Source organism: Alternaria hordeiaustralica, assembly GCF_023758085.1.
Source record: "Alternaria hordeiaustralica strain BMP 2776 chromosome Unknown scaffold_9, whole genome shotgun sequence".
Taxonomy (NCBI): domain Eukaryota; kingdom Fungi; phylum Ascomycota; class Dothideomycetes; order Pleosporales; family Pleosporaceae; genus Alternaria; species Alternaria hordeiaustralica.
In genome coordinates, this window is record NW_026056781.1 from 639,396 (window position 1) to 658,273 (window position 18,878).

At 53.6% G+C, this 18,878-nt stretch overlaps 7 protein-coding genes across 7 annotated transcripts; 6 read left to right on the top strand and 1 right to left on the bottom strand.

Moving 5' to 3' along the window:
* Positions 1-133: 133 nt before the first annotated feature.
* On the top strand, positions 134-2,284 carry J4E84_005456 (uncharacterized protein; the record flags this gene model as incomplete). The annotated part of the gene is made up of 1 exon (XM_049388053.1): positions 134-2,284. One exon carries the CDS (start codon positions 134-136, stop codon positions 2,282-2,284), a length of 2,151 nt encoding a protein of 716 aa, XP_049244293.1.
* Positions 2,285-3,507: 1,223 nt separating this feature from the next.
* Positions 3,508-5,847, top strand: J4E84_005457 (uncharacterized protein; the record flags this gene model as incomplete). Its single annotated transcript, XM_049388054.1, has 1 exon — positions 3,508-5,847. One exon carries the CDS (start codon positions 3,508-3,510, stop codon positions 5,845-5,847), a length of 2,340 nt encoding a protein of 779 aa, XP_049244294.1.
* Positions 5,848-6,079: 232 nt separating this feature from the next.
* Positions 6,080-7,030, bottom strand: J4E84_005458 (uncharacterized protein; the record flags this gene model as incomplete). Its single annotated transcript, XM_049388055.1, has 2 exons — positions 6,080-6,850; positions 6,902-7,030. 2 exons carry the CDS (start codon positions 7,028-7,030, stop codon positions 6,080-6,082), a joined length of 900 nt encoding a protein of 299 aa, XP_049244295.1.
* A 1,808-nt stretch (positions 7,031-8,838) lies between these two features.
* On the top strand, positions 8,839-10,247 carry GEL1_2 (beta-glucanosyltransferase; the record flags this gene model as incomplete). The annotated part of the gene is made up of 2 exons (XM_049388056.1): positions 8,839-9,007; positions 9,058-10,247. 2 exons carry the CDS (start codon positions 8,839-8,841, stop codon positions 10,245-10,247), a joined length of 1,359 nt encoding a protein of 452 aa, XP_049244296.1.
* A 483-nt stretch (positions 10,248-10,730) lies between these two features.
* J4E84_005460 (uncharacterized protein) lies at positions 10,731-11,870 on the top strand (the record flags this gene model as incomplete). The annotated part of the gene is made up of 1 exon (XM_049388057.1): positions 10,731-11,870. One exon carries the CDS (start codon positions 10,731-10,733, stop codon positions 11,868-11,870), a length of 1,140 nt encoding a protein of 379 aa, XP_049244297.1.
* A 712-nt stretch (positions 11,871-12,582) lies between these two features.
* Positions 12,583-14,042, top strand: J4E84_005461 (uncharacterized protein; the record flags this gene model as incomplete). Its single annotated transcript, XM_049388058.1, has 3 exons — positions 12,583-12,735; positions 12,788-13,454; positions 13,534-14,042. 3 exons carry the CDS (start codon positions 12,583-12,585, stop codon positions 14,040-14,042), a joined length of 1,329 nt encoding a protein of 442 aa, XP_049244298.1.
* A 2,777-nt stretch (positions 14,043-16,819) lies between these two features.
* Positions 16,820-18,528, top strand: J4E84_005462 (uncharacterized protein; the record flags this gene model as incomplete). Its single annotated transcript, XM_049388059.1, has 3 exons — positions 16,820-16,982; positions 17,190-17,828; positions 17,879-18,528. The coding sequence occupies 3 exons, from the start codon at positions 16,820-16,822 to the stop codon at positions 18,526-18,528; spliced, it is 1,452 nt and encodes a 483-aa protein (XP_049244299.1).
* Positions 18,529-18,878: the final 350 nt, after the last annotated feature.

Genomic DNA, 18,878 nt, shown 5'->3' on the forward strand with positions numbered 1-18,878 from the left:
GGACCCACCTTCCCAAAAAAATATCGCCCACAGCACAGTCAACTCCACCACGTCTTCCCGATGGCGCATCCCTCACCAAGACTGCCGATTTCACACAATCACACCATCCGTCTAAAAGACCCTGGATGAAAGCATGGGTCCGGAAACGAGTCTTCCGCTTCCTGCCGAATTCACTAATACTGAGGAATACGTCGAGTCGCTGCTCAATTTGACTACTTCCTCATGGCTACTTCAGACGCTCTGCGGAGGCGTTCACATACTGGACTTCTACACTCGCTCACCTGATCTCTACTCCCATATCTTGCCGCAGTCATGGAGAGACTGGTTCAAGACGCGAGATATCATGGACATCTTGGACCTACTGATGAGGGAAGACCTCAGTCAGTTCGACGTCAAGAGAGACCCCAGCGAAAACACCTGGCGGGATGGATCTGCGCCTCCCGAGGAACTGCTAGACTATATTCGCACCGTGCGAAAGCATCTGCTAGCTCGCGACTTTCCTCCGCCAAACTCGGGCATTGAGCCTCAGAAAGCTACTATATCACGTCACATCGCAACCGGGATGAAAGTGAAAAAGGTGCACGAGGTTGACAACTTTGCGCGCTACATTGACAGACTCACCTCCGAGATAGCACAGTCTGACAGGAAACCCATCACCCATCTTGTCGACTTCGGCTCTGGTCAGAACTATCTTGGGCGCGCGCTTGCTGCTCCACCTTACTCTAAGCACATCGTTGCTGTGGAAAGTAAACAGCACAATATAGAAGGCGCGAAAAACATGGACATCCTAGCCAAGTTAGTAGCCAAACCCATTGTTATGAGAAACAAGAAGGAGTACCGCGCCAAAATGGGCAAAACGAAGAAGGGCAACAAGACCGAAGACACTGAGACTACAGCTTTGCTCGATGAATCCATCTCATCCAACACCGAGGGGAATGACTCAGCGAGGAACGGTCATGATCGGGAAGCAACATCCGCTTCAGCTACTCAAGATCCTGTAGCAGCTTCACCACCCCAGACCGGTGTGAACTGCGATGAAGATGGCTGCGCACTACATCCAGTTTCGGAAGCCGCCTCAGATCCCGTTCCGACTACCAAGACTTCTACTCTACAAATATATAATGAAGGCCATGGCAGCGTACAGTACGTTGAACACATCATTAAGGGTGGTGATTTGACACCTGTCATCGATCAAGTACTGGACAGCTCCAGCGTACCCGAAGAGGCGGTGACTTCAGAAACAGCCGTGGTCGCCGAAGCTACTGACTTGAACGTTGTACCCAAACCAAAGGATGTAAACGCAATGGTCATTTCACTGCACTCATGCGGCAATCTTGTTCATTTCGGACTACGCTCCATGCTTCTCAACCCACATATTTCCGCAGTAGCCATGGTAGGGTGCTGTTACAATCTGGTCACGGAACGTCTTGGACCTCCTACTTATAAGCTACCTACACTCCGTCCTAATCATCCACGCCTCGAGTCTACATCCAAAGCGTTTGACCCAAACGGATTCCCCATGTCAGAAAAACTCGCAAATTACCCATTACCACATACACCTCTGGAACGGTCAGATGACGACTCGGAAGCAGATACTGGCAAACCCGAACGACCAAAGGGTATACGTCTCAACATCACAGCCCGCATGATGGCTGTGCAGGCACCTTTCAACTGGGGCGTGGCCGACTCAGAACTCTTCTTCACTCGCCACTTTTATCGAGCTCTACTCCAGCGCATCTTCCTAGATCGTGGCGTCGTTTCGGCACCTTTGGACGAGCAGGGCCTTGTTGGCAGCGCAGTCTCAGCTAATGGTCACACCTCGCAAGTGAACTGGACCCCACCAAACGGTCGTGGCCCTGGCCTATCTTCGGACGGTACAACCACGCCCCTCACTATAGGCACGTTGCGCAAGTTTGCATACAGCGATTTCGTTTCCTACGTTCGAGCTGCGCTAGCGAAACTCACAACAGAGAACTCTTTCTGTCAGGTTGACCCTGAGTTCATAAGAGAAAAGATGGATGGTTTGACAGATGAAGACATCAGGAATTACGAAGTCAGCTATGCTGAGAGAAAGAAGGAATTGAGTGTCATGTGGAGCTTAATGGCCTTCAGCGCTGGCGTAGTCGAAGCTGTCGTCGTGACAGATCGATACTTGTGGCTCAAGGAGCAGGAAGAAGTTGAACATGCGTGGGTTGAACCCGTGTTTGAATACAAGTACAGTCCGCGCAACCTCGTCGTCGTAGGTATCAAGAAGCAGAGCGACTTGCACAGCTCTAGTCAATGAGATGGCCGCTTCGGTCAAAATCGCACGATTCGGTCGACGTGAGTCGTCAGTGAAGTTACTGCAAGCCTTGCAATTGTGTGAGGACTTTCCCTGAAACACTGCATAGCCACCTCTGGCACCGTTTCTCGTGGTGGGCCCTTATGAGCAATGTGCCTTGAGCGTGCCAGGCGTCCACAAAAACTAGACGTCACAATTCAAGGCTCCCAAGCCGACGGCACAATTGCGCGCATTCTCAGCTCATGCACGATTCGGCGTGCCACCGCAAGACATGACCTCACCAGTCGGCTGAGACTGTGCCGAAAGGCTGGGTTGCGGCGTCCAGCCCTTCTCGGATCGTGGCCGGATCGTGCGCTTTTAGTGGGCGTGCCTAATGCTTGGCATGCGAGGTGCGCATAGCAGAGAAAGCAGTCCCTACCGAAAACACTCAGGAGATACAAGCGATCACAACAGCGCTCAGCCTCACGAGCACCAACACCAACGAAATCACAAATTTGACGAGTATGAAACACAAACACCGGGGTTTTCATATCGAATTGCAGCGCCGCAGGAAGGCAGCGCCACAGGATTTAGCCGCTGCGACAGAATCCACTCACAGTACTCCGCTTACCCGCAGATATCCACTTCCGTCCCATGTTTCCTCGTCTGATTTGCTCAGTACACCCAAAAGTCACAACGCCAGCCTACTTTGAGCGACACGCGTAAGGCGGGCAACGCGCAGGGCCCTTACAGCCAAGACCTAAACAAAGCGCGGCAGACGTACACGAGATGGGGGCGCTGTTTAGGCAGCGGCCGCTACTGTTTATGGCCTTACAGGTGACAAGGCTATGCAATCTGCCTTGTGATTAAGATGGCGACGGTGCCCACGTGTTGAGGCTACTCGCGACTTTTTCCAAAGCTGGATAGAAAGAGCTGGGTCGAGGAGCGTGTATCACAGGAGATCGGGGCATACCCGCACAGATCTTGGCCGCTTCTGAGAATATATATTGACGGCGGTTCACGAAACACCAACGAACAAAATCGGACACGATATACGAGTTGGGGTGGCATCCCAAGCTATTGTTATATCTAGAATAAGACGATAAAAGAGACGGATTAGACGCGAGACTTGACCACGTTACATCCACGACGCCCTACGTGTTGAATGATCAGACACCTGATCGTTCCGTATTCGTATCCCCGAACCTTTGGACATCAAACTATACACCCCGCATCATTCCGGCATCATGAGGCCATTCGTTGCGCTATCAGCGCTCCTGGTAGTTGCCACGGCACAGACAAGTTCGATAGACTTCAGCGACTCCTCACAAACCTTCGACATCGTACCTACATCAACACCAACGCCATCTTCAATAGATGACATCGAAGTCAATCCCACGACTATAGAGGATGTCTCTGGACCAATAGAGACCAGCGAAGCCTGTGGACAGATAGCGCAGTTGGTATCGGATGATATCTCAGACTTTCCGGCCGTAGATGCTGAACTCGCACACGCTTGTCTCAAATCACTACCATTCTACGCAGACGACGCATCAGCAACAATCGACGAGATCAAGAAGGGAGTAGAGTTCCAATCGACTCTCAGCTATCTCAAAGACCCGCCAAAAGGATGGCCAAATGACGCTGTTGACATCGTCGCTGGTCTGGATGATATCAAAAACAAAGTCGGATCTGGGCAGTACAATAACGAATTTGATTTCGAGACCGACATTGCATCCTTGTTGGTAAAAGCGCACGACGGGCATTTGGGCTGGAACGGAATGGCGTACGCAGGGATATTCAGGTGGCGACGAAGCAGCGCTTTTGCCCTTGTTTCTGCATCAAGAGATGGTAGCAACGTACCCCAAGTCTGGGCTTTGGAGGACTTCAACGGCACAGTTGGGTATGATCCCTCGCCCGTTACGCAAATCGACGGAAGAGATGTCGAGAGCTTTCTGCAGGACGAAGCAAACTTGAACGCCTACCATGATCCTGATTCGCGTTACAACGCAATGTTTTTCTCGCAAGCAGCGGAGAACTATGGGTATTTCACCAGTCCAAGGTTTTATCCCGGTGCTACTACCAACGTAACTTATGAGAACGGCACGATCAATACGTACAGCAACGGTGCTCTTGTCCTTCAACCCGAGTCTTGGGGCTACGTTAGCGATGCTGAATCGTTGTACAAGACCTACATTGTACCCCAGACAAGCTCGATGAGGATCAAGAAGAGGGATCCTACCAAGATGCCTCTACATCTGGAGAATCCGCGCGACTACGAGTTTAGGGGTACTTTCGCGCAACAACACGCTTCGGTGCCGTTACTTTACCCGGAACCATTCGTTGCTCACTCAGCAGAGCAGGTGCCTTTGGCTGGATTCTTCGTCAACACCGGTGTTGGCGAAATTGGTGTATTGGTGGTGACGACATTCAACACAGAAGATGTCGCAGGTGCCCAGGAGTTCCAAGCCGTAGTCCAGGAGTACATTTCTGAAGCCAAGTCCCGAGGTGTAGAGAAGATCATCATCGATCTACGTGCCAACAACGGCGGCAAGGTACTTTCTGGTTACGACATGTATCTGCAATTCTTCCCGACCCAACAACCACAAACCCAAAACCGCTACCGTGGACACCGAGCCAGCGAGGTCTTCGGTGAGAATATTTCGAGCTTCAAGCAGATCAACATTCTCAATGCCGAACTCTTCACGAGCCCTTTCAGCAACGACGCTTACCTCTCTTCCACTGGCGATGAATTCTCGGACTGGAACGCAATGTACCCACCTGAGCGATTCAACAACGACAAGTTTACTGCCCTACTGAAATACAACCTCAGTGACCCCTTGACGACAAGCAGCGAGCGCACCGCCGTCGGCATCACCATGACAGGCTACAACGAGCGCAGCAACTTCACCACGGACCCCTTCCGCGCCGAAGACATCATCTTGCTTACCGACGGCGTCTGCGCCTCGACCTGCTCCATCTTCATCGAACTCATGGTTCAGCAATCCGGCGTACGCAGTCTCGCCATTGGTGGACGCCCAAACCTCGGTCCCATGGTAGCCGTTGGCGGCACAAAGGGAACGCTGGTGATCCCTACTCTTTACATGGAAGCCCTTACCACATACGTAACCGCGGAGTTCGCCTCCTCCCGCTCGGAAGCAAGTGACTGGGCCGAGTTCCTTCCCACGGCTCCGCCTATCGCCGTGATGGACGCCAGCGTAAACTTCCAAGATAACATCCGCGCGGGCTTTGAGTCGGCGGGCGTGCCAACACAGTTCCTGAACGACACAGCAAGTTGCCGGATCTGGTATGAGCCGGAGCATTACTTCAATGTGACAAGTCTGTGGGAGAAGGCGGCGAACGTGGCGTTTGGCAATGATGGAGGCTTGGATGATAGCGCTTGTGTAGCGGGCAGTGTAACGAGCTCGGATCAGCAGCAGGGTAAGGGTGATTCTAACCCTGAGAGCACAGGCGATGGAAGTGCACAAGGAGGTGATGATGAGGATGCAGCAAGTGGGCTTAGAGTCGGGTGGACGGGTCTGCTTGCGACTTTTGGCGCTGTTACGCTCAGCTTTTGTTTGATGTAGAGGGTAAGACTTGTATAGAGCTTGAATAATGTAATGTCTTGCCATCTACGATATGCGAATGTTGCTCTTGTGTCCATGTTCTCATGTCCAGGTCACCATAAACAGTATCAACGTCGTTATGCGTTTAAATTGAGGCTCAGTTACTCTCTTCTAACATTTGCTACGAGAATTGCGAACATGGAACTCATCATGTGGGTATCTAACACTAGTTCTTCCCTCACTTCATGCACTCTCATACTGAACTTCCGAAGCCAATGCGTCCAACATGCCGATCCAGTATGACTTCGCGACCCCTCACCGCAGCCCAACCAAGACTGACTGTTCCCAGTACGCTAGGATGAGAGTCGGCGTTCCTAGTCAGAAGCATGCATTTCCCTTCTGAGGTCTGCAAGACATACTGTTCAGGTGTGATGACCAGTTCTCCGTAATCTTCTTCTTCTTCGTCATAATCATCTTCACCATCGTCGTCGTCGTCTGCAATCTCCTCACCACTCCCACACTCACTTGGTGCCATACCAAATACCAGATCAGGGAAGACGCTCAACGCTCCACAGTCCACGTACAGCACTTCCTCGCCGTCCCTGGCTTGCTGTTCGGTAGTCGTAGCTAGCAGCAAAACGTCCCAGATACCCTTTGGAACGTATATGTAGGGTGTACTTAGATCGAGAGTCGCGAATTTAGCAGGCATGGTAAGCATACCATCCTTCCTGATGCCAATGTCTAGTATGGGGATGTGTGCGCCGAGCATTTTCCCGGAGTTTAGTAGTAGATGTGGAGTCCATGTGAACTGATCGGTAGACTGGGACCATAGTTCCGGTTGAGGTGTAGTGAAGAAGGTAGCGGTACCCGTGAGCGAAGAATCGGAGGGGATGTTGATGGTGATGGCGTGGTGGATGGACTCCTTGATGCTGAATGCAGCTACCGGGGCTTGAAGATGATCGAGACGGGTAGGCCAGACATAATCAGAGGAAGTAGTAATGATGTAGTGAAGATTTTGGTCCAGCTGCTAGGACGTTAGTCGATACCGCGATAAAGTCGGTTGTTCTCGACATACTATGAGGGTGACCACATCTGACGATGCTGGTTTGGAGTCTAGCAACGGCTTTTGCTGTTGTAGCGATGGGTCTAGATACGCGGCCGCGGCCAGAAGCGGGAGCGACGTGAAATGCATTGTTCGAAGCATTTTGACGGTTGGTGAGTGACCCGCAGAGGCACGGGTAAGGGAGTTCTTTATCACCTCGCACCCGCCCGAGCGGATCCTTTGTCCTCGCCGCAATATATTGCGCCCATTTGCCTTTACTTACCCCGACTGCGCGTTTTTGCTATATAATTGGGGTCGCAAACCTCGCCGCTGGATAATAGCTCGTGTGGCGCCTGCAGTTCCGTTGTGGTTCGCTGACGGCGAAGATGCGACCAGGGTGCGCATGCAGCTCGGCTGCTCTTTGGGGGCGCGCAAGCACATGAAACTATAGTTGGCGCGACGATGCAGCAGACACGGCGGTATTTTTGGTTCATCATCATGGCATGAACTTATGGGGTCGGCAAATAATACCAGAAATATACGTCTGCGTCTGCGTGTATTAATTGGAATTGTAGCCAATCATTACGGCGCAACCTACAACCCCATAAGATTAGTCCCGCATAGACCGAGTTTCTGTCGTGTCAAGATCGTAGTGGTAGCTTTGATTGTCTCGAAGTAAGCCTGTCCGTCTCTTTGCAGGACTGACACCGGCTTGAACAGACATGGTTTGGAATCGAAAGAAACTTCGTCAGCACGTAGAGCTAATTCAAACACAAGCAGTAGTCAGAACCCGAGAGATGAAGAGCACAGCTATCGAGGTCGGCTGTCTGGAGCATTGACGGCTGGCAGAGGCATTACTTCTCGTCGCAGAAATCCTCGGTGCCATTGCTTGTTGCGGCAGATTGCTGTGGCCGAGCTTGGCAGATTGTCTCAGACAGTCGGTGACCTGACCCGGGCACTGAAGACGCTCCGGTCTTCAATGTGAGAATCTACTCGTTCGTGAGATGATTGTGATAAGTATTGGTGAGCGGTGGTAGACAAGAGCGAACGCGTGTCGGAACCATGCGACCGGGCGGATCATCTTATCGGGGCTGGGGCCCCGGATGCGGCAGCTGTCACGCTGCAACCAGCGACTCACAAACACCACAGAACCATATTTCGCCTACCGACCTCAACAATTCGTATACCCGCACTGCGCGGGAAGATGGACGAGCTGCTTTTTGCCACCTGCAGCTACACACCCCGAGTTCGGATCTCCACGGGCCGCGATAAAGCGTGACTGCGATCCGGCAAACAATGCCGTCGCGCGACGATGGTGAACTAACAGTGGCATCGCAATGAAGCTGAAGTCTGTGCATAGCTGCAATGATGCCGTCAGCAAAGGGCCTTCCACGGTACCGCGTCCTCCACCAAGCGCTTTCGGAATGCGATGGCCGTGATTTCCTTGGTGAGGACCAAGCGCGCAGTCGTTTCACACCATCGCGATCGCCTCGAACCAGCAGATTGTCCTGGAGCGAACAAAGTCTTGATTCTCTCAACGAGGCTGTGTAGAGCGGCGGGAAATGGACGGACGCGCAATTCCCTCGCGATCAAGACGTCGTCCAGGCATGCGCCTGCCAGTCATTCGGCTTATTGCCCCTGACCAAGGCTCGGCGGGCTTCTGCTAATTCATGACTATGGACTTGGCTGCTTGGTCTCCGCGATTCCTGCGCGCCCGCCAACACCCATCGACTTGGCGCGCAGCAGCGCCAGACAACCCATGAGGGTTGGCAAGTTCCACATGTAGCACTCGGGGGTAACCAAGAAATTGCTCTGTTGCCGCTTCAAATACTGTCGCTAGCCCGTCTTCTGCCTCGACGTTTGCATGCCCTCTGTGTGAGAATTACCTTTCCTACTTTACCAGTCACTCGTTAGACTTCCAATCGCTCTTCTATTTGCCTTTTAATTCTGCTTCTTCTCCTGCGCCCGTCATGAAGACCTCTGTCGTCTTCTCCATCTTGGGAGCCGCTATTGCTCCCGCCTTTGCCAGCGTCGTCGCCCGTCAGTCAAAGGGAAAGCTGCCACCGGTCACCGTCAAGGGCAATGCCTTCTTCGCCGGCGATGAGCGTTTCTACGTCCGTGGCGTTGCCTACCAGCCAGGTCCGTCTGTGTCACAAGGAACGAAAAACTACGGTACTAACAGTGTTTAGGTGGTGCCGCCGACGCACAAGACCCTCTGCTCGACCTCGAGGGTCTCGCACGCGATGTCGAGAACTTCAAGTCGCTCGGTATCAACACGGTCCGTATCTACACCATCGACAACTCAAAGAACCACGATGAGGGTATGAAGATGCTCGACGACGCTGGTATCTACCTGGCGCTCGATGCCAACACGCCCGACTACTCTCTCAACCGTGAGAACGAGGACACCCTCCACCGCTCGTACAACGATGTGTACCTACAGTCCGTGTTTGCCACCATCGACGCCTTTGCCGACTACAACAACCTGCTCCTCTTCTTTTCCGGAAACGAGGTCATTAACGCGAAGAACAACACCAACGCTGCTCCTTACATCAAGGCTGTCACTCGTGACATGAAGCAGTACATCTCCAACAGGCACAACCGTGTCATTCCCGTCGGATACTCTGCCGCTGATGTTTCCGAGAACATCGAGTTCCAGGCTCTCTACTTCAACTGCGGTACTGACGATGAGCGCTCCGACTTCTTTGCCTTCAACGACTACTCCTGGTGCGACCCCTCGTCTTTCACCCAGTCTGGATGGGACCAGAAGGTCAAGACCTACGAGGACTACAGCAAGCCCATCTTCCTGTCTGAATTTGGCTGCATCACCAACACCCGCCAGTGGGGCGAGATCGAGGCTCTGTACTCTACCAACATGACCGGCGTCTACTCTGGTGGTCTCGCTTACGAATACACTGTTGAGCCCAACGGTTACGGTCTTGTCGAGGTCGGCGACGATGGCAAAATCTCGCCCAACGAGGACTTCGAGCGTCTCGCTGAGGCTTACAAGAAGACTGCTAACCCCTCCGGCGCTGGTGGCTTCAAGGAGAACGGCGAGGCTTCCGAGTGCCCTTCTGAGTCTGACGAATGGCAAGTCGAGGGCACCACCCTCCCTGCTATTCCCAGCAAGGCTATGGCGTTCATGGATGAAGGTGCCGGAGAGGGTCCTGGTCTTGAGGGTGATGGCTCGCACTTCGCTGGCGAACCCAGCGAGTCCACTGCTACCCCCGGATCTGGAAGCCCTACTCGCTCGCCCACTCCCGGCTCCAGCGGCGGTGCTGGCAACCCCGAGGGTGCTGCTGCTGGTCTAGACGTACCCCTCCGTTTCGTCGCTATGATCGCTGCCAGCGCTCTCTTCGGTGCCGCCATCGTATTCTAAGTGGATCGTTGCTGAGATGTGCAAAGCTTGTGTCCTTCTGTGAGCATGCATATGGGATAGATGTAGAATTGTTCTATTTGTTTCTGGAGTTTTTGACTGCCGTAGTCGGCATTGTATATACCCCGGTCGTCACAGATGCGGGGTCTTTTGTGTAGTAATACATACATACATGAACATGCTGCTCGTCCCTCGAACGATTCGTCTGACTTTGGAAAGTGAATGTCAACAGATAATGTTTGCTAGCGCTGGCGGAGTGTGCCTGTCAAACATGACCCCAGCAATGTGGATGCGAGGCACAGCTAGTGGGGTGTGGACCCTGGTTTTCGAAGGCAGCGATGGAAGCTTCCATGGTTGTGATTGTACCAAGACCAACTTCTTTCACCAGCATTCGAGAGCAAGCCTCTATAAAGGCCATCGCACCTCTTACCCCGCTTTATATTGCTTCCACGCCTATTTTTTCGCTCAACTATATCTTACCCCGCCATGGACGACGCCCGCAAAGGCGACGCTGCTCTCAGCGCAAGCAAACCCGAGGAAGCGATTGAACACTACACCAAGGCGCTCGCAGTCAACACCACGGCCGTCAAGTACTACATCGGCCGCGCGACAGCCTATCAGCGCACTGCCAAATACGCCGAATCCCTAAGCGATGCTGAACTCGCCGTCGTCCTTGCAAAGAAACGCGGCTCGCGCGAGCTCATCAAGGACGCCCAATTCCGACGCGCCGTCGCTCTGTTCCACCTCGGAAGATACGCAGATGCCGACCATCTGCTGAAAATCGTAAAAGGCCTTGACGAGAAGGACAAGATGCTGCCCATTTGGGAGTCCAAGGTCGCAACAAAATTGAAGGATGTACCAGAAGACGACGACATGAGGAAGGTCACCGTCAAGGAAACTCCTGAGGTCGACGTGCCCAGCGCACCAGTCTCTGCCGCCCCAGCGAAGGCCGAGCAGCCCACCCCGTCCCAGGCCCCGAAGCCTGTCGCCCCAACCCCGAAAGACAAAATCAAGACGGATTGGTACCAGTCGCCTGAAACTGTTACCCTCACAATCATGGCCAAGGGTGTGGCCAAAGACAAAATCAGCGTAGAATTCGAGGAGAGATCCGTATCTGTCGCATTCCCCACTGCCGACTCGTCGGATTACAGCTATAGCGCCGACCCTCTATACGAAAAGATCGACCCTTCACAATCGAAATACCGAGTCACACCCACCAAGTTGGAGATAACAATGCGCAAGGCAACCACGGGGCTGAAATGGCATGATCTTGAGCACTCCGACGGCGACGTTGGCTCTACTGAAGCATCCACTATTTCTATGCCCGTCCGCACAACCAAAGACACCGCCCCTGCATACCCAACGTCCTCCAAGTCAGGTGCGAAGAATTGGGATAAGGTCGTGGTGAACGATCTCGACGACAAAGACGAGATTGAGGGCGACGAGACATCACACTTCTTCAAGCAGCTGTACAGCGGCGCCACCCCCGAGCAGCAACGAGCCATGATGAAGAGCTACTCGGAAAGCGGTGGCACAGTCCTTAGTACCGACTGGAGTAACGTTGGCAACAAAACCATAACTCCCGAACCACCCGAGGGCATGGAGGCCAAGAAATACTCGGGATGATTGTTGCCTCGCGGCAAGAGCACAGGTGTTTGCTTTACAAGTAGAGGATAACGTTTCATGATATGATGCATAGCAGGGTGTTTGGGTAGGCATTGGGAGTTATACCCACAAGACTGAGCGCACGTAAAAAGCCGTATACGTGGACTTTGTACTGGAATACAAACATTTCTCTTCGACAATGCAGCCATTTGTGAACATCTACCAACGATGAGAGGACATTTGACTCGTCCAATCTGAACCATCCAAGCACCTGTACCTGTACGATCTCGGTCATACATCGTAAGAATCTTGGCAAGCTAAAGCATTAGGAACAATTGCGGGGAAATTGAACTGTTTTCGTAACCTCGCGTTGCGTAAGCACCGAAAGATCCGAGCTGACATTTCTACGTTGAGCGGAGGTCCGCAACGGAGAGGGTTGGTCCCCGAGGCGAGACAGGGTTCCCCACAGACGTCATAGCCATCGCATCGCAACTCCGACTTTGCGCTTCCCATATTTACGACATCTAAACATATAAGCATGCAACATCCAAGGCTCGCAAATCGCCCTACTATATACCTGGACCTTGAGGCAGGCTGAACAGCTCTCTTGTGGATGTTCGCCCAAACTGCACGCACATCGTCGACCCTCCACAAACTGAGCTTCTATTCATCATCAGCATACAATCATATCCCACGCTTACGACAACACAAGCCTACGCATTCACTGAGAGCCATGGCTACCGGTTCAAAGATTCATCTTGAGGCTTCTGCGAAGCCTCAGTTCTACGTCAAAGGACTAAAGGCTGAGAGCGCAGAAAAGGCGAGTCAGCTTTTGCAAGTCAACCACGAGAAGCATCACATCTTCTTCAATCAGAGTGGATTCCATGTAAGATATGTCAGTGAAATCAGCACGAATCAAGGCTTACCGGTCCATTTAGAACCACATCGCCCATCATCTCCTCACTCTGTTCGCGCTCGACGCTTCGCCAGAAGAACTCCAAAAAGCATACGACGTAAATGTATCCTATCAACGCCCATCAGAACCCCTCGAAAAGTCTATCGTCAATGATATGCACAAGCCGGAGTGCTTCAAGGCCTATCTCGGGCAAGAAAAGTACTACCACGACTTCCTTGTCTACTTCCAACAAGAGATAGACAAGAGCGGGTGGCAGCGCGTACTGCAGGAGCATCTGTTTTCTGAAACCGAACTTTCAGACGATATGCTGGCGCGCATGTTTGCTGGGTTTCTGCATCCCATCATACATCTCGGATTTGGCATCGAGTTCCAGCAGCCTGCCATTATTGCGGAAGCACTAGCGCAGGCCGCCGTACACGATAACTGGATAGCATCGCTATTCTTTGGGTGCGAAAAGGCTGCTAAAGAAAGCAGAAGCAAAGACAAACCGAGAAAGACGATTGTACAGATACTGGAGGAATGCAGGAAAGACGACAAGTTGAGCAAAGCCGCGCACTGGGATGATGGAAACAAAATTCGAGACGGAATCATCAAGAGAGCGCCGGAGGAGATGATCAAGTATGCGACGCAGTATACTGTCAAAGAAGAAGAACTAGAGGAAAAGACCGCTGAGATGATCAACGCCGTGGGTACGTTAGCGGTGCTTCTCCTTCCCCATTCCGTTCTATACTGTTCCATCAACATCACACTAACAAGACTCAACAACAGTATACTACACCGCCGCTGCGCAACGCCCACCCCATCAAGTCAAATTCGACTTCTACTTCATCCACTGCCTAAACTCGAGTGTCTTCTTCTCCGCCTTCCTGTCTCCCTCTTCCTCTCTCTCCCCAGCGATCCAACGCCGGCTTCTAGAATGGAAGATCTGGATGGATATCACAATGTACGTTTCGCGTGGCTGTCCAACTCTCCTCGTGAATGAAATTATCGGCTACGCGCCCACGAAGGATAGCGGTATGGACGAAGTTATCAAGAGGGTGAATAATGTGGAGGACGATGGGCATGCCTGCAAGCTTGTGAGGGCGATTGCAAATGCCGAGGCGGTCTGTAAGAAGTGGGAGGGGAAAGAAGGAATGTTGGTTCAAGGGGATATGTGGAGGAAGTTGGGGCATATGACTGTGGATAGTGTGGAGGCGGGTGAGCCGCATTGGGTGAGGAGCTGTGGATTTGCGGAAGCTTGGGAGAAAGTTCCGTTGAGAGATGGGGCTAAGTTGTGATGGGGTAGGAGGGTGGATGATCACTTGCAGGAAGATAGAGATGTGCATCGCGACACTGCACAGAGTAGAATGAATGCCATGTCTGCCCCTCGCGGCACGGCCCTAGCGATTTGCTTTGAGGATGACGTCTTCTCCTCCTTTCATCATAGCAGCCCTACATGAAGCATATATTTGAATGACACATGAAGCGCATTGTCAGTGCAACCGTCAACGGAAGGGAAGCACGTCTTCGGATGCAACGTTCTCTTAGGCCAGCCCGAGCTCATCTCACAGGGCAGTATACGCTACGTCGGATCGATCGATCGAACCAAAAGAATATTAAAAGACCACTTCCTGCCTGGGGATCCACGGTCAATGCAAACCAGCGTAGACGTGGGAGAAGGGCGACATGCGATGGTACGGTGAATGATGTGCTATGCGGGCCGCCCATGCACACATCCCTTCTCCCCTTGTGTATACCGTATAGTTTTCCCCAGGTGTCGCAGATCCACGGCTCGGGCAAGGCATGTGGCGGCGGCGCAGGCAGCAGCAAGGAGCAACGCAGTTAGTCACACTATCCGTGGAACAATCGGGCGCAGGACTCGTGGATCATCATCGAGGGGTGCCCTATCGATACACAGCTTTCCTTGCTTGATCTGCGTGCCTTGGGTGACAAATCTTAGCACATCCGGCAGACATGACGGTGGAGTTACACATGCTGATCCTTGCCTCGCACAACCCCCAACGCAAGTCGAGGGTAGCATGAGTTTGACTTTGTTCCAGAAATTCATGCCTTGAAACGTTTTCGGACATGCTGTGGGGTTTTGGCCAATAGGAGAGGCGGGGTACCTGAGCGAAGGCGTGTTTTACATATCTGCCTGAGAATGTCATCAAGGATCTGGGTTTGAGGGCAGTGTTGTCTTTGTAGGCGAGGGCAAGAGGGGAGGTGTGAGACGAGTGACAGGTTAATCTTGGAGCAGCCTCGTTCGTGCTGCTGCGATGTCCCTGAGTGAGGAAGGGGCGCTGCGCTCAGCTCTTGCAGGTATAGTGCCTGCTCCTGCCGGTATAGTGCCTGCTCCTGCTGGTGTAGTGATTGCTCCTGCTGGCATAGTGCTCAACTATACGAGCACGAATATAGTTCCTGCACTATTCTCGTCCCACAGTCCCACCGAGTAGTTGGTGTGTTTTCGTCTCATGTCCTAGCTCAGGGAGGCTGAGAAGAGGATCAGCTTCGCATGAGGGCGCGAGAATAGCACCGGCAAATCACAGAACAGGAGATAGTTTAGCCAGGCGCAGCACATGACGCCGTGGTGAGCGCTACTGCAGGAACGAAAATTCACTATCGATAGGCTGTATGGAGCCGGGGCGGGAATTACAGCACACGAGGCGAGGGGCGTGGCGCTTATGCCTCGCGTCCAACCACGGCGTGCGCTCGTGAGCAGCGAGGTCGTGAAGAAGGTTGTGCGACTGCTGTGCCGCACGAGGAGGCTGTTTTCGGACCACAGGCAGGACGCCGTGTCGTGACAAGTCACCACCAAGCAACCAAGCAGAGTAGCGAAATGGCGAACGAGAGTTACGCTTCGCCGTGTTATTGCCGCGCCGGTTGGAGCCAGTTGGCGCAATCTCGCTGTCCCGGGGTCCCGCGCGAATGGAGGCAGACAGCCGCTCACCGACTACTACAGAGAGGGGGCCAGCAGTGGCAGCGTTGTTTTGGCGTGGTGCAAACAGCCGCAGAACAGCAGGTGGCCAGAGATCAGCCGCCCCTATCGTAAAAGAAAAGGAGGTTTATCGCGATGACATAGACGCCTCTGCCGACACCCGCATTGCAATTGCGATGTGCCATTTCAGTGGGTCGCCATGATGTCGCCGCCGCCGGTGCAGCACTTCGGGACCGTCTGCCAGTGGGAGCGGCGGCCTGTGAGATTGCGATGCTGCAACGGGCCACGGCTTGCCGCCAATTCAGGTACCCAGACTACCTATACCAAACAAAGACGACAGCAAGCGATGATCCGGCCTCATTGTGGCACGCCGGCCGGTGTTACGTGCGACTACCTACCGAATACGCAGATGAGCCAGGTGCGCGAGGGTGGAGTAGATCGCCTTGGACATGAGACGTTGGAGCAGCAGCGTCGACGACGGGAGCGGCGCGGATGCTTCACGATCACCATCATCACCAGCGCCGCCTCCACACAATGCGGCTCCTCAGCGTGCCCGACTCATTTGGCTATGCAAGGCTGCCGGCCGGTACTCAGCTTATCCATGTGAAGGATCCCCTAACTGACATGTTTCAGCTTACTGTTCCTGGACTAGCGGCCGGTGCGCAGCGCCTCACGGTCCAACGAGAGCATGGCAGCACGCTCCCAGGACGTCCCATGCTCCACGTACTAATCTAGGGTTTCACCTCGCTAAACCAAAGTATGCCTTCATCTCCCCTAAAAGAAGCCTCTAGCACCGTTCCAGCGTGATAACCGCCCGTTTCCCCATCTCTCCCGTCCTTCTTTTACTGCGTCCTTTCCTTCGCCCTGTCACTCCTTTGGCACCGCCAGCAACATTCGCTACCCATCCAACTAGTTGTCTTCGTGACAACGCTACACTCCTTTCTAGGTCTATCTTCTTGAAGCGCAGGAGAGTCCTGGCGCCTGAGTTATTCACTTCGTCAACCTACCCGGAAGCGACTTCGAATCCCCTCCGACCAGCATAGTGAAAAAAGCACTCACCCTGTCTCAACAACCGACCTTCTCGCAAGACTACTCAACCACCGACTCCCCTCCCAATTCAAGCCGACCGACCATTCAACCATGAAGTCTTTCGCACCCTTCTACGCGGCGGCCGTCCTCTCCGGCACTGCCAGCGCCTTCTGGCGCATGCCCTGTACCGACCGCACTGCGCTTGCGCGTCTCGACCCCATCGTCGACGAGGGAACTGCTTCCTCTCACAGCCACACCATCCACGGTGGAAGCAGTAAGTGAAGACCGCCCCCTCCTGCTTCGGCCCTCTTGGCAGGGCGTATGATGAGTGAGCATGTGTTCTGGATCTGTCAGGGAACGTCCAAACAAGGGGACCCCAAGATGACAAGGTCCACGCGAATCATTCATGCAACGACTCTCCATATGGGCGCCTAAGGCAGGGGCTGTTTCGCGGATAATACAGTTTGCTAACAGCCGACAGACTTCGCCGAGACGACCACCTATGACATGCTCCGTAAGTCGGAGTGCACCTCGTGCCAGTTCGACGACGACAAGTCCGCCTACTGGACCCCTTCCCTCCACTTCGTTCACGAGAATGGCAAGACCGAGATCGTTCCCCAGATCGGTGGTATGCTCGCATACTACCTTCTCATCGGCGACAACCTGGAGGCTTTCCCTGAAGGCTTCCAGATGCTCGCTGGTGACACACGTCTCCGCAACTTCACCGGTCCCGTTCCTGACCCGCCAACCTCTTCCTGGACTGCGGACGACATGACCCAGCTGTCTCTTGGCCAGAAGGCCATCGGCATGAACTGCATGAACTACGGCAGGGCTCCTGAGGGCTCGCGCTACCGTCACTTCCTCCCCGACAAGGAGTACATGGACGAGAACTGCGCTGACGGTATCCGTGCTGAGATCATGTTCCCCTCGTGCGGCAACGGTGATGCGACCGCGCCTGACCACAAGAGCCACATGGCCTACCCCAACATGGTCGACGGTGGCGAGTGCCCTGAAGGTTACAACAAGCGCTACCCTACGCTCTTCTACGAGACCATCTGGAACACCAACAAGTTCAAGGGCATGCCTGGTCAATTCACATTCTCCAACGGTGACCCAACTGGTAAGTTCACGTGCTAGCTTCCTTACGAGCCAATTACTAACTAGAATCAGCCTACGGATACCACGCTGATTTCATCAACGGCTGGAACATCGATACCCTCCAACAAGCTGTCGAGACCTGCACCAACCTCTCTGGTCGCGTTGAAGACTGCCCTGTCTTCGCCGGAAGCCTCCAGACCCAGGCCGAGCAAGCCATGTGCAAGATCCAGGACATGCCCAAGATTCTCGACATTGACGACTGCGCTGGTCCTTCCAACGGCCTCTGCGGTAACGTCAAGGTTCAATACGGACCCGAGTACGCCTCTCCCCTCGAGGGAGGCGACAAGGACGACGAGGAGCCCGTCAAGCCCATCTCCTCCTCTGCTTCTGCCCCTGTCCCTACTCAGTCCTACGCTCCTGCCCACTCCCTCGGTGGCGGCGGTATCTCTGTCTACAACGTCGAGAGCCCTTCCTCCATGGTTACCAAGTCCTCCTCTTCCTCCTCCATGGCCGATTACGCTGCGCCTGTCGTCACCCCCATTGCCGACATCGCCAACGCCCTGAAGGACGACGAGATTGTGTCCACCTCTACCTACACCAAGGACGGTGTCGTGTACGAGGTTGCCATTGTTGAGGTTGTCGTCACCACCACTGTTGGTGCTGACCGCCGCCGACACGCACACAAGCACCGCCGCGACCACGGTCACATGGGCCGCAACTAAGTCTTTACTTTTCAATGAAACAAAAAAGACTTTGACGATAAGCACACCCAAAGCATAAACGGTTCTTGCATGCACATCGGCGTTCTTCTACGACAGCACACGACGACAATAGAGGAGACACTTGGTCCCTCCTGCCTAGCTTCTAGCATCCCTTCCCTTCGGCCCTCCATTGGGGGCAGCCGGGGTTCGCGCGGATTGACATCACTTGGCAAGACACGTAGCTATGGCGAGGGCAAAAACCTTTTTCTTTGTCTGATTCCCTTTACCTTTCTGTACCATTCTGTTTTTGAACTGTTGGGTTGGTGTGTGTTTGGGGAAGGCTGTAGGAAGGCTGAGCCAGATCACAGCTT